The sequence below is a fragment of the Hemitrygon akajei genome, chromosome 29 (genome assembly GCF_048418815.1).
Source record: "Hemitrygon akajei chromosome 29, sHemAka1.3, whole genome shotgun sequence".
NCBI classification, from domain to species: Eukaryota; Metazoa; Chordata; class Chondrichthyes; order Myliobatiformes; family Dasyatidae; genus Hemitrygon; species Hemitrygon akajei.
This window is the reverse complement of record NC_133152.1, coordinates 3245608-3259437: the sequence shown is the minus strand read 5'-3', so window position 1 is coordinate 3259437 and position 13830 is coordinate 3245608. Positions and strand designations below refer to the sequence as shown.

Here is a 13830-nt window from a genome sequence, read left to right as displayed (position 1 = left end):
AGGTTCACATAATTTTTTGAACCCTGACAGATAGTTTAAATGGTGTACTCATTCTTGACAAGAAGTAGTACAATTGTTCGTGTGTTATTAGTTTAGGCAGATTGTGTTCATTATTGTGACTTAGATGAAGATCCGACCACATTTTATGAGTAATTAATGCAGAAAACCAGGTTCACAAAACTTTTCTGGCAATGTATATGGCTTTTTTTTTCAGATAGCTGGGTCACCAGAAAAACAAAGGAGCCTAAAAATTCCTGGTGCAGTGGCAGAAGTTCAGAGTCCAATCTAATTTGATACATAGAAAAGACAACTACTACAAAACTACTCTGTTATGATATGTGACCATAAAAAAGGCTTAATTAAAGATGTGAAATGTTTTCATCGCTAACTTCACTGTTTGGAAAGATCAAAATAATGATGGAATAACATACCGAACCATTCCAAGGTGGGAGGAGGATTCCCAGTTGCACTGCATCGGAACTCAGCAGTCTGTCCCTGTTTAACTCTAAGGATGGTAGGTTCGATGGTGGCTACAGGTGCTGTTGCTAAGGCAAGACAAAACACAATTTTATTCTACATAAGTATTTTAATAGCAATACTTTTTCCAAGGACATTTGATTGGTTTGTTCTTCTCTGTCACTTGGATGTCTACAAGAGACGATGGCTGAGAAATCAGGAAGATCTATTAATTGAGCAAGTAACATGATTCTATATCTCTATGACTCTAACATTCTTTTAACAATAAAGTGTTTGATGGGAGACTGGTCAAAAACATGGCACAAACACAGGAGATTCTGTAGATGCTGGAAATGTTGAGCAAAACACACCAAGTGCTAGAGGAAACCAGCAGTTGCTGGATTCCTTCCTTCAGCAGAATCAATCAGCACAGTACAACTGCAAACATTGGACTCTCTCACACTGGGACCACAACATACCAACATTTGTGCCAGTTAGACAGAAGTGAAGGCTAGTAAGGTCCTCGACCTGAACCTCTTATCTTCATTTTTACATAAAGAAACTTAGGAGGAATATCAATAGATTAACATTTTAAAACTGGGCAATTATTGCTCTGCTAATAATTTTGTACTAACAGATATAGTATGTTCATAACCTCACAAATGCTGAGACTCCTGTGACACCATCCTTTCTCACTTGGTTCAGACCCTTGTCTGAGGCCTTTCTGTCCATTCTATTTTCCAGGACCTCACTAGCAAATGTTTACCATGGATGTACAATCCCTCTTCAACCCGTATCAGAAGGTTCTGAGGACACTGCTTCTTCCATAAGCACAGGCACGGTCAGTTCCTCTTCACCAGCATCCCCCTTACATGGAACATTTTCTTAACCTCCAGGTGAGAAGTGTAGTTTTAGGAGCTCATGTAAGCTCAAGCTTTCTTTCATGGGATATATTTTTTTAAAAACTTCAATTCACAAGACACCAAACAATGCAGTTGCTGGAATCTGGTGCAGAAAAAAAAAATTGCTGGAAGAACTCAGCGTGTCAGACAGCATCTGTGGAGGCAAAGGGATAATTTACATTTCAAATCCTTCCAGGGTCTTCTTTCTGTCTGGTACTATGTTGGTTCTACAACCTGCCCTCAGAACTTAATTTCATTAATGGTCTTGCCAATTTCCACCATTTTGTCACAAGGTCTGTTTCTGACTTTTCCCTTTCTGGACATGTCCATCACCAGGATAGACTGGTGACACACTTCCGTGTAGGTTTACAGAACTACGTTGGTGCCTCAACCCTCAATCACTATCACATTTGCTCCAGTGATAACAGTTTCCACAGAGTGGTCTCTGATACATCTTCCTTCCACATGTTCCACCTATACCATGGCTTCTTTTCACCCATAGTTGATAGGTCACCTGACTATTTTTATTCCATTTTTTGCACTTCTGCTCTTACACCCCTCTCCTCCTGGATAGTGTAGACAGTTCGCCAGTCTTCACCTTCCATGGCACCAGCCTCCAAATACAATTCATCCTTAGTAACTTCTCTTACTCTCCAATAGTTAGATCTTCTCTTCCCCTTCCAGCATTCCCACCATTCATTCTGTTTTATGGCATCTTCCCATGCAACCACAGAAAATGTAACACCAATTGTTCTACCTCCAACCTTCCCAACATCCAGAGATCCAAACAGAACTTCCTGCCATGCAGGGATCTAACCAGAATGTCCAAGTGAAGCAACAATTGACTTGCTCTTCTTCCAGTTTTGTTTCTCTAAAATATGTGTAGCAATTAGCAGTGAATCTGGCTAAATTACACCTCTCGTTATTAGTTTAAAATTCTCCATCTCTGAGGATGGAGTCATGGTGATACCAAGTTAAGTGCATTTTCATGGTTGTTCAACTAAGTTATAATCATTTGAATTGGGTTGAATAATTTGCTCAGTTTACTGAATTTGCTTCACTCAACAATTTAACACACAGTTGCAGATAGAATTTCAAACTAGACTATTTTTTGCAGGCCAAAATAACAAAAAAAAGAGTTTAAAGCCACTCAACCCTTCAAAACTGGCCCACAAATCCACATGATCATGACTGATCTGCACTGGCCTCATTTCTTCTGTGCTTTGTTATGTCTCTGATCTGTCAAAAACTGACCTATCCCCTTGTTAAATCCCCCAAACGATCCAGTATCTGCAACCCTCTCAGACAGAGAAACCCAGCGATTCACCATCTTCTGTATGACACTGTCTCTAAGCACCTCAGTGATTGATCTCTGATCTATGTTACCTGCATATATTCACACACCCATGTTTGATCATAGCCAGTCAGGCAGAAGATACAAAAGCCTGAGAGCAGCTCTCACCAGGCTCAAAGACAGCTTCCACTGTGCCGTTATAAGGCTACTGAAAGGTCCCCAGTACAATAATCCAGACTCTTGAAGTTCCAATCTATGCCATCATGACTTTGCACCTATTGTCTGCCTACACTGTACTTTCTCTTCAACTGTAACACTCTATTCTGCATTCTGCCATTGCTTTTCCCTTGTACTACTTCCACAAAGCACTAATGTGATGAAATGATCTGTATGGATGGCACGCAAAACAAGTTTCTCAGTACAAGTTTCTTGTCTCGGTACATGTGACAAGAATAAAGTAATTTGACAATATTTTTATAACTCGGGTTCCTAGCTGCACACGCAGATTGTATCAGTTACTTAGTCAATGTAATGGCCACAGACTTCCAAGAGTTGCTCTTCTCTCAATTCCAACAATTATCTTTGGAATTGGGATTTCCATTTCAGTCAATCCAGCTTGTACCAGAATACCAGGACATGCTGAATACATCCAGACCCTTGACTTAGAAGAAGATGGGGCCCGTGTACACTGGCGACAGCCTGTGGTCTGCAGGAAATTGTACAAGTTTTCCTCGTAAATATATTCCTTTTGAAATACTTTCACTGCAATCTGCAGCAGCATCTAAATTTCCTCTTAACAGTAGACGACAAAGTTACCTCAATGATTTTCAGATCATTCCGATGCATTTCAAATTATAGTTGGTGACTTTAACCAGACCTGTTTGAAGAAAACCCTGCCCAATATTCACCAGCATGTAGCCTGTTGCAGCAGAGGTTCCAGCAAGCTATACCACTGGTACACTACGATAGGAATGCCTATCGTTCCTTTCCCGAGATCGCATTTTGGCAAGTCGGATCATTTGGCTGTACTCCTACTCTCTGCATACAGAGCCTAAAGAGCAAGACTCCAGAGGTCAAGGTAACCAAGAGATGGTCACAGAGGAACGGTTACAGGATTGCCTTGAGAGAGCGGACTGGGCTATGTTCAAGAACTCATCTGGGCTAAATCTTGCGAAATAGGGGACAGCAGAGCTTCACTTCCAGAAGAGCTCAATGCCTTCTATGCTCGCTTTGATCACCAGATCAGGGAGGAACCATCGCACAGCCACATATCTCCTGATGATCCTTTGGTCTCAGTATCTTACGTTGACGAGTAGGTTGCCTTTAAGAGAGTGAATCCAAGGTAAGCATCTGGTCTGGATGAAGTACCTGGCTGAGTACTGAAGACCTATGCAACCAACTGGCTGGTGTATTCAGGGATAACTTCAACCTCTCACTCCGGCAGTGTGTGATACCCACCCGCTTCAAGTAGGCTTCAAACGTACTGGTGCCTAAGAAGAGCTGGTAACTAGTCTCAATGACTATCACCCAGTGGCACTTACATCCACAGTGATGAAGTGTTTTGAGAGGCTGGTGTTGAAGCATATCAGCTCCTGTCTGAATGGTGACTTGGATTCACTCTTGGATCTGTCTACCCGAGCAACAGGTCTGCAGCAGATGCTATCTTGTTCTTCTCACAACTCTGGAACATCTGAACAGCGAAGATGCACACACCAGGATGCTCTTTATAATTACAACTCAGCATTTAACACCATCACCCCCTCAAAACTATTCATACCACCTTGTGCAATTGGATCCTGAGTTTCCTCACTTGTAGACTCCAGTCAGTTCGTATTGGCAAAACATCTCCTCCACAATCTCCATCACCACAGGAATGTGTGCTTAGCCCTCTGCTCTAACTGCTTTACACCTGTGACTGTGCGGCTAAGTGCAGCTCCAACACCATATACAAATTTGCTGATATTACCACTGTTGGGGGCTGTATCAAAGGGGGTGATGAATCAGCACACAGGGAGATAGAAAATTTGGCTGAGTGGTGTCACAACAACAACCTCTCACTCAATATCAATAAGACCAAGGAACTGATTGTAGACTTCAGGAGAGGGAAACCAGAGGTTTATGAGCCTGTAATCACTCGAGGATCGGGGTGGAGATGGTCAGTAACTTAAATACCAGGGTGTCACTAGCTCAGAGGACCTGTCCCAGACAAAATATATAAATATTTTTGCGAAGAAAGCATGACAGCACCTCTGCTTCCTCAGGAGTGTGTGGAGATTCAGCATGTCATCAAAAACCTTAGCAAACTTCTATAGTTATGTGGTGTAAAGTGTGCTGACTGGCTGCATTACGGCCTAGTATGGGAACACCAATGCCTTTGAGCAGAAAAGCCTACAAAAGATAGTGGATTCATCCCAGTAGATCACAGGTAAAACCTTCCCAACCATTGGGCACATCTACGTGAAATGTTGCTGTAGAAAAGCAGCATCTATCTTCAAAGATCCTCACCACCCAGGCCATGTTCTTTTCTCTCTGCTGCCATCAGGTAGAAGGTACAAGTGTCTCAGGGCTCACACCACCAGGTTCAAGAATAGTTATTACCCCTCAACCATCAGGTTCTTGAACAAAAGGGGATAACTACATTCAAGTAAGGCCTCTGTTATACTGTTATTTCATGCTTGTTATTTATTGCTATTTATTTATAGTATACCTGCATTTGCAGTTTGTTTACAGTTAACAGTTACTAATGTTTACAGTTTCTGCTCTGTAGATTTGCCACAGAAAATCTCAGGGTATGTGGTGACCTGTATGTACTCCGATACTGAAGCTTACATTGAACTTAAAACTTCTCTGCAGCTCACCCTCCTTAATAATCTTGACTTTTTTAGCATGTGTGTGGAGGATAGGAAATCCTTAATTAAATTTTAAAATAGTACAAAATAAGCAAACTGAGGTAGCTAGAAAGAAATTCTGTTATCTGGACAGTCCATTTTTATGACTAACAACAAAATAAAAACACTTTTGCTTTGCTCCACAATAAACTGAAGTAATAATTGATCACAGACTGGTTTTGGATGAAGATGTGACTTGAGAATGTTAGTAGTGCAATTGCGAGGGACTAACCCTACAACACGTAGGACAATCGCAATGGGCTGGCCTGACAACACGTAGGACAATCGTGATGGGCTGGCCTGACAACATGTAGGACAATCGCGATGGGTTGGCCTACAACACATAGGACAATCGCGATGGGCTGGCCTGACAACATGTAGGACAATCGCGATGGGCTGGCCTGACAACATGTAGGACAATCGTGATGGGCTGGCCTGACAACATGTAGGACAATCGTGATGGGCTGGCCTACAACACACAGGACAATCGCGATGGGCTGGCCTGACAACATGTAGGACAATTGTGATGGGCTGGCCTGACAACATGTAGGACAATCGTGATGGGCTGGCCTGACAACATGTAGGACAATCGTGATGGACTAGCCCGACAACACGTAGGACAATCGCGATGGACTAGCCCGACAACACGTAGGACAATCGTGATGGGCTGGCCTGACAACACATAGGACAATCGCGATGGGCTGGCCTGACAACACATAGGACAATCGCGATGGGCTGGCCTGACAACACACAGGACAATCGCGATGGACTAGCCCGACAACACATAGGACAATCGCGATGGGCTGGCCCGACAACACGTAGGACAATCGTGATGGGCTGGCCTGACCACATGTAGGACAATCACGATGGGCTGGCCTGACAACATGTAGGACAATCACGATGGGCTGGCCTGACAACACATAGGACAATCGCGATGGGCTGGCCTGACAACATGTAGGACAATTGTGATGGGCTGGCCTGACAACATGTAGGACAATCGTGATGGGCTGGCCTACAACATGTAGGACAATCGCGATGGGCTGGCCTGACAACATGTAGGACAATTGTGATGGGCTGGCCTGACAACATGTAGGACAATCGTGATGGGCTGGCCTGACAACATGTAGGACAATCGTGATGGACTAGCCCGACAACACGTAGGACAATCGCGATGGACTAGCCCGACAACACGTAGGACAATCGCGATGGGCTGGCCTGACAACACATAGGACAATCGCGATGGGCTGGCCTGACAACACATAGGACAATCGCGATGGGCTGGCCTGACAACACATAGGACAATCGCGATGGGCTGGCCTGACAACATGTAGGACAATCGCGATGGGCTGGCCTGACAACATGTAGGACAATTGTGATGGGCTGGCCTGACAACATGTAGGACAATTGTGATGGGCTGGCCTGACAACATGTAGGACAATCGCGATGGACTAGCCCGACAACACGTAGGACAATCGCGATGGGCTGGCCCGACAACACGTAGGACAATCGTGTTGGGCTGGCCTGACAACACATAGGACAATCGCGATGGGCTGGCCTGACAACACATAGGACAATCGCGATGGGCTGGCCTGACAACACATAGGACAATCGTGATGGGCTGGCCTGACAACATGTAGGACAATCGTGATGGGTTGGCCTACAACACATAGGACAATCGCGATGGGCTGGCCTGACAACATGTAGGACAATCGCGATGGGCTGGCCTGACAACATGTAGGACAATCGTGATGGGCTGGCCTGACAACACATAGGACAATCGCGATGGGCTGGCCTGACAACATGTGGGACAATCGCGATGGGCTGGCCTGACAACATGTGGGACAATCGCGATGGGCTGGCCTGACAACACATAGGACAATCGTGATGGGTTGGCCTACAACACGTAGGACAATCGTGATGGGTTGGCCTACAACACGTAGGACAGTCGTGATGGGTTGGCCTACAACACGTAGGACAGTCGTGATGGGTTGGCCTACAACACGTAGGACAATCGTGATGGGTTGGCCTACAACACGTAGGACAGTCGTAATGGGTTGGCCTACAACACGTAGGACAGTCGTGATGGGTTGGCCTACAACACGTAGGACAATCGCGATGGGCTGGCCTGACAACATGTAGGACAATCGCGATGGACTGGCCTACAACACACAGGACAATCGCGATGGGCTGGCCTGACAACACATAGGACAATCGTGATGGGTTGGCCTACAACACATAGGACAATCGTGATGGGCTGGCCTACAGCACGTAGGACAATCGTGATGGGCTGGCCTGACAACACATAGGACAATCGTGATGGGCTGGCCTGACAACATGTAGGACAATCGCGATGGGCTGGCCTGACAACATGTAGGACAATCGTGATGGGCTGGCCTGACAACACATAGGACAATCGCGATGGGCTGGCCTGACAACACATAGGACAATCGCGATGGGCTGGCCTGACAACATGTAGGACAATCGCGATGGGCTGGCCTGACAACATGTAGGACAATCGTGATGGGCTGGCCTGACAACACATAGGACAATCGTGATGGGCTGGCCTGACAACATGTAGGACAATCGCGATGGGCTGGCCTGACAACATGTAGGACAATTGTGATGGGCTGGCCTGACAACACATAGGACAATCGTGATGGGCTGGCCTGACAACATGTAGGACAATCGCGATGGGCTGGCCTGACAACATGTAGGACAATCGTGATGGGCTGGCCTGACAACACATAGGACAATCGTGATGGGCTGGCCTGACAACATGTAGGACAATCGCGATTGTCTGGCCTGACAACATGTAGGACAATCGTGATGGGTTGGCCTACAACACGTAGGACAATCGTGATGGGTTGGCCTACAACACGTAGGACAGTCGTGATGGGTTGGCCTACAACACGAAGGACAGTCGTGATGGGTTGGCCTACAACACATAGGACAATCGCGATGGGCTGGTCTGACAACATGTAGGACAATCGCGATGGGCTAGGCCGACAACACGTAGGACAATTGTAATGGGTTGGCCTGACAACACGTAGGACAATCGTGATGGGTTGGCCTACAACACATAGGACAATCGCGATGGGCTGGCCTGACAACATGTAGGACAATCGTGATGGGCTGGCCTACAACATGTAGGATAATCGCGATGGGTTGGCCTGACAACATGTAGGACAATCGCGATGGGCTAGGCCGACAACACGTAGGACAATTGTAATGGGTTGGCCTACAACACATAGGACAATCGCGATGGGCTGGCCTGACAACATGTAGGACAATCGTGATGGGCTGGCCTGACAACATGTAGGACAATTGCGATGGGCTGGCCTGACAACACATAGGACAATCGTGATGGGTTGGCCTACAACACGTAGGACAATCGTGATGGGTTGGCCTACAACACATAGGACAATCGCGATGGGCTGGCCTGACAACATGTAGGACAATCGTGATGGGCTGGCCTACAACATGTAGGACAATCGCGATGGACTAGCCCGACAACACGTAGGACAATTGTAATGGGTTTGCCCTATAACACTGATGCAAGCTGGCAGCCTAAAAAAGCTATCAAGTTAATTTTGCACTCTGTGCCAGCTTGACAATGGATGAGCTCACATAATTACAATGTAAAGAGAAGAGAGCACAGAATTACGGCGAAAGCACCTGGGATTACAGCCAGCTTTTGGTTGGATCACAGCAACAGTGTGAAGAGTCAATTCTTGTTATTTATGCTGATGGATGCAGTGAATGGTGGGGACAGCGACACATTCACTCTTTGTTCAACATCATTCAAACTCTTGTTTCATTTTTTCATAGGCAAATTGTTACTAGAAGCCACAGATTCTGTTTCTCCAACTATTTAAATGTTATCTGATGTTAATGATCTGCTGAAAATTTCAGAAACATTTTGCCAAAGTTGAATAGGCAGTAAGAGCAATGAGTCGATGTATTGAGGTCTGTGCGAATTAATGGACAAGAGCCGTTTACTGACACCATGGTTACATGTTTAAAATTAATTGTGACATCAATCTAACAATCAATCTATCATGATTTTCACACTTTAGCTGCTGTATCAATTAAAACATTTAAGTTTAAATCTTCAAAGCTATTTGCCTGTATTTTCTCGAAATGGGAATGGGCCATTTTCTCTCAAGTTTATTGCACATTTACTCAGTTTGATCACTGTCCTAACTCCATTTAATTTAGTAAAGATTGGACAACCTCAGTTTGGAAATCTTCAGTTCAGCAGCTCTGGCTGATTGCCACCAATGCCCATACCTTCCACCATCAGCCCTGAGTGGCTCCTTCTGTTAAGAGTTCTCAACCAGCATCCTCCCCCGTCAACACTGTTTGTGGATGGTCCACATGAGGAAATCATTTCCCTTCATCTAGCCATTCATATAACCACAAACATCCCACTTGGGTTAATCTTATAAAAAAATAGCTAAACTCTAAAGAACAGGCATCTAATCAAACCAGGCTGACTTTATTTGAACCTTTAATTCCCGTAACATTGGTGTCAGTATACGTCCTGCTGCCTTAGGACAATATACAAATTCAGGAGGTGCCTATGGCAAAATGGGTTTAATATACGATAACTGCGATGTGTTTAAAGACCCATTCAACTGGTGTCTTGCTGCTCCCTGACATAAAGGCCAATCTGCTTTTGTATTGTTCGTGATGTTTAATTTGCAATTTGTCTTTCACCCCCACCTTACCTATTACCACACTCATTAAAATCAGGTTCAGTAGCATTTATACAAAATTACCTTCTCCGTGACCTTACCAACTTCACTCACACCACAAAAACAATCACAAAAAGTAAAAAATGCATTAATGATTGCCATAAGTTAAGAATAAAATCAGATGTGTACAAGAAAGGCATGCTGACCTACTATTGTCTGGTCTGAAATGAAAGCAAAGGGATGATTTGTGGCCATGCACTGAGAAATCATGCCAGAAGTAAATCACATTAAGGCTGTCTGCATTCTGCTTGCATGCACTGCTACAATAGCACAATGTGTGAGAACTAACTGGAGCCAAATCAAGCATCCCAGTTATATCTGTGATCAAAATGAAGATTGGTGTACGCTCTCCATTTGGAAATACTCAAGAGCTGGGTGGAAGGAGCTGCCAGGTGCTGCGTAGCCCTTTCTAAATGCTTTTACCACAGGCCTGATGGAATCGAAGAGAAGATAATCTTTCCCAAAGCTCACATGGAGGTGAGATTTTGTGATTCAGCAGGATTGCCCCACAGGAATGGGTAAGGCATCTGCTTGGGAGCAATATGACATGGTTGAAGGAGGGATTTGCACCTTTGTTGATGAACGTAGGGCAAGTAAGACGAGAAAGTCCTGTGTGGCCTTTTGTTTAGAGATGCACTGGAGATGTGAATTCGGTGGGGTAGCAAGTTGGATACAAACTTGCTGGGCTCATCTTTTAAATGTTCCCCTGTCTTTCATGTTATATACTTATATTGACATAAAGGTGGCCATTCAGCCCATCAGATCTATACTGGCCCATGGAGAGCAATTGTATTCATGCCCCCTCTGCTCATTCTTCTAGACCCTGCAATTCAAAGAACGCACACCAATTTCTTGAAGGGATACTGGAGAGAGATCTGTAAATAAGAAGGATTGAAGAAAAAAATATCATAATCACATCATGCTGACTTACGTTGACTGTATCCTACTGTTTCAAATGCCTGAAACTGGATCTGTGATGTAGCTGTGGAGTTAACAGGTCAGATTAAGTATCAAGTCACTTCGCAATGCATGTGAGAACATATCCCGTTCCTCCACAGATGATGGAAGACTTCAAATCAAACAACATGAAACCCACCACAATAAACTTGTTTCAGACTCTGAAATGTATGATGTAATTTCACTGAAATTTTTTTAAAGTGTTTTACTTGCAGCATTAACCTAGCAACCAGACATTATAAAACTATTTCAAAACAGAATGCTGCAAGTATTTAGAACTGGTTAATTTGCCCTGGGTATTGGCACTCTGGCCACACTGAAATATTTTGGAATTTGCTTCTCCTGCTCTTGTCTCACTAGACTCATGCTTCTTTTGAAGAGACATGGATTGGACATCTCAGAATGTAATTGCATGGGGTCAAAGTTTGCCCCAAAATAACACCAAATTTAGTTCCAAATCACAAAAAGGTCTAAACACATCAGCTTTGTATTCAGATCAAAATTACACACCATGCTTGAGTAAAGAAACCAAGAGGTTAGAGATTTTGATCCACAACCACATTCAGGGTGTAGTGTATAGCACAAACCCATGGTGACATCGGTAAATAATGTCAACAACCATCAGCTAATTGTCAGTGCATTATCCCAGCTGACGTGACCCATCACTTGGGGAAAATCCATGAAACGATTGATAATCCTACCTGGAGGTTTTGAGGCTGTAACTGGTACAATAAATGAGAGGCAGGGTATGTGATGTACTTGGGTTTCCAGAAGGCCTTTGATGACGTTTTGTACAAGATGGCAGTGAAAAATGAACGCTGATGGAATTAAGAGCCATATAGAGGCAGAGATTGAAAAATGGTTGACAGGCAAGAGAGGGATGGGAATAAATGAGCCTTCCTCGGGAAGGCAGGGATTAGGGATGGGCCCCATCTATTCTTAATATATATATATTTGTATGATTTGAATAACGGAACTGATGTATCTAAGTCTGCTATTACACAGAACAAGGTGAGATTGTGAGAAGAATGCAAAGAGGCACTTTGAGTGAATGGCCAAATACTGGCAAGTACAGCAAAGACGACGATAAACAAAATCCTGTGCTTGTGATGCTGCTGTAGCTAAACTTTTCACTGCACCAGTGGATACACGCATTTGTGTGCATGATAATAAACTCAACTTTGACATTGAAATGCGAAGTTATTCACTTCGATAGTAAAAAGAAAAAGGTGCAACAGAAAGGCTGATGTGCAAAGGAATCTGGCAGTCCTTGTACACCGGCCACTGTAATCAAACGTGAAGGTGCACAAGTAGTTAAAATGATGTATCGTACATTAGACTTCACTGTAAGACGCTCTGAATACAGGAGCAAAGATGTCACTCTCCCACAGCTGGACAGCCATGTGTAGCTTTGGGCTCCTTACCTACATAAGGAAATACCTGGCACTGAGGGAGTGCAACAGAGCACTTGAGATTTAGTTTTCACTGGAATTTTTTCAGGTGAGAGCAGATCAACTGAAATGTCTGGAATTCCACCAGTGCTCGACAAGCTGAATGCAGGGAAGATGTTTGTCCTGGCTGAGGGTTTTAAAACCAGAGGTTATAGTCTAAAGATGTGGGATAACAGATTTCAGTCTGTTGAGGAGATACCTCCTGAGACCAGGATAGTGAAAGTGTGGAATTTTCCATCATAGAGAGCAGTGGAGGTCAAGTTACTGGAAGAAAGAGATGGAGAGATTTCTAGACACATAAGACAAGAACAAGGAGGGAAGAAAGGGAGCGTAGTAATAAGACAGAGTGTCACCTAGATTGTTTTGAATGGTGGATCTATTCGAGAGACTGAATAGTTTATTCTGCTCCTATTTTTCTATGTATCTAGTTTCATAGTAATAGATAAACTGTGTTACATACCCGTGACACGTGACAGTGGTGTACTTGTCACGTGACAATGGTGTTGAAGCTATACTGGACTTAAGGTAGTGGTCTTGTGATAGTGGAGTGACGTCATTTTCCTGCCAGTAGAGGTCATGTGACAGGTTTTTTTTAACAGGGTATAAAAGGACCCCTCCCTGTGAGGAGGGGCAGTTTGTGGATGAATTTGCTATTCCGACTCCATGTCACTGCGTCCAATCTTAAGATGCAGTTTGGTTGAAAGGTGGAGTTTTATTTAATGCCTAAAGTTTAAAAGGTCATTGCCGGCAGTTTCTTTATAATACTGCCAGTTAAAAATCAGTGGAGAGTGAAGATCGGAGTTTGGGAGCTAAAAGATCGAGGAAAGTCGATTTCGACGGTGAAATAGGTTCGACCTTGTTTGATCCTCATTCGGAAGGAATTTGTTGGCTGTCCCTATGTTAATTCCTGCGAAATATAGCAGAAAGGATTGGGAACAGTTTTATAAAGGAAAGGTCAGTGCCTTTAAGCCGTTTCATTTTCATCTCCGTAAATTCTCCGGGAAAAGTATAGTTCAGCTGGGAACCGCAGCAACACGATGTGAAAGAGAATTTAAATTGTCTAAAAAGTCTCTCCTTTAATGGACTGTAAGCATTTTGAACTTTTGCAGTACTACTTTAAAGAAC

General features: G+C 44.0%; 1 protein-coding gene across 6 annotated transcripts in view; it reads right to left on the bottom strand.

The window, feature by feature from the left end:
* The window catches only part of hspg2 (heparan sulfate proteoglycan 2), a 528874-nt gene that overhangs the window by 169225 nt on the left and 345819 nt on the right, over positions 1 to 13830 (bottom strand). For 5 of the 6 annotated variants that reach the window (XM_073031647.1, XM_073031648.1, XM_073031651.1 and 2 more), the window contains exons 51-52: positions 11229 to 11279; positions 432 to 545 (exon numbers count right to left, since the gene is read on the bottom strand). In XM_073031647.1, coding sequence (XP_072887748.1) covers positions 432 to 545; positions 11229 to 11279 — 165 coding nt within the window. The remainder of the gene's footprint in view (positions 1 to 431; positions 546 to 11228; positions 11280 to 13830) is intronic. The other variant, XM_073031649.1, reaches the window with a different exon arrangement.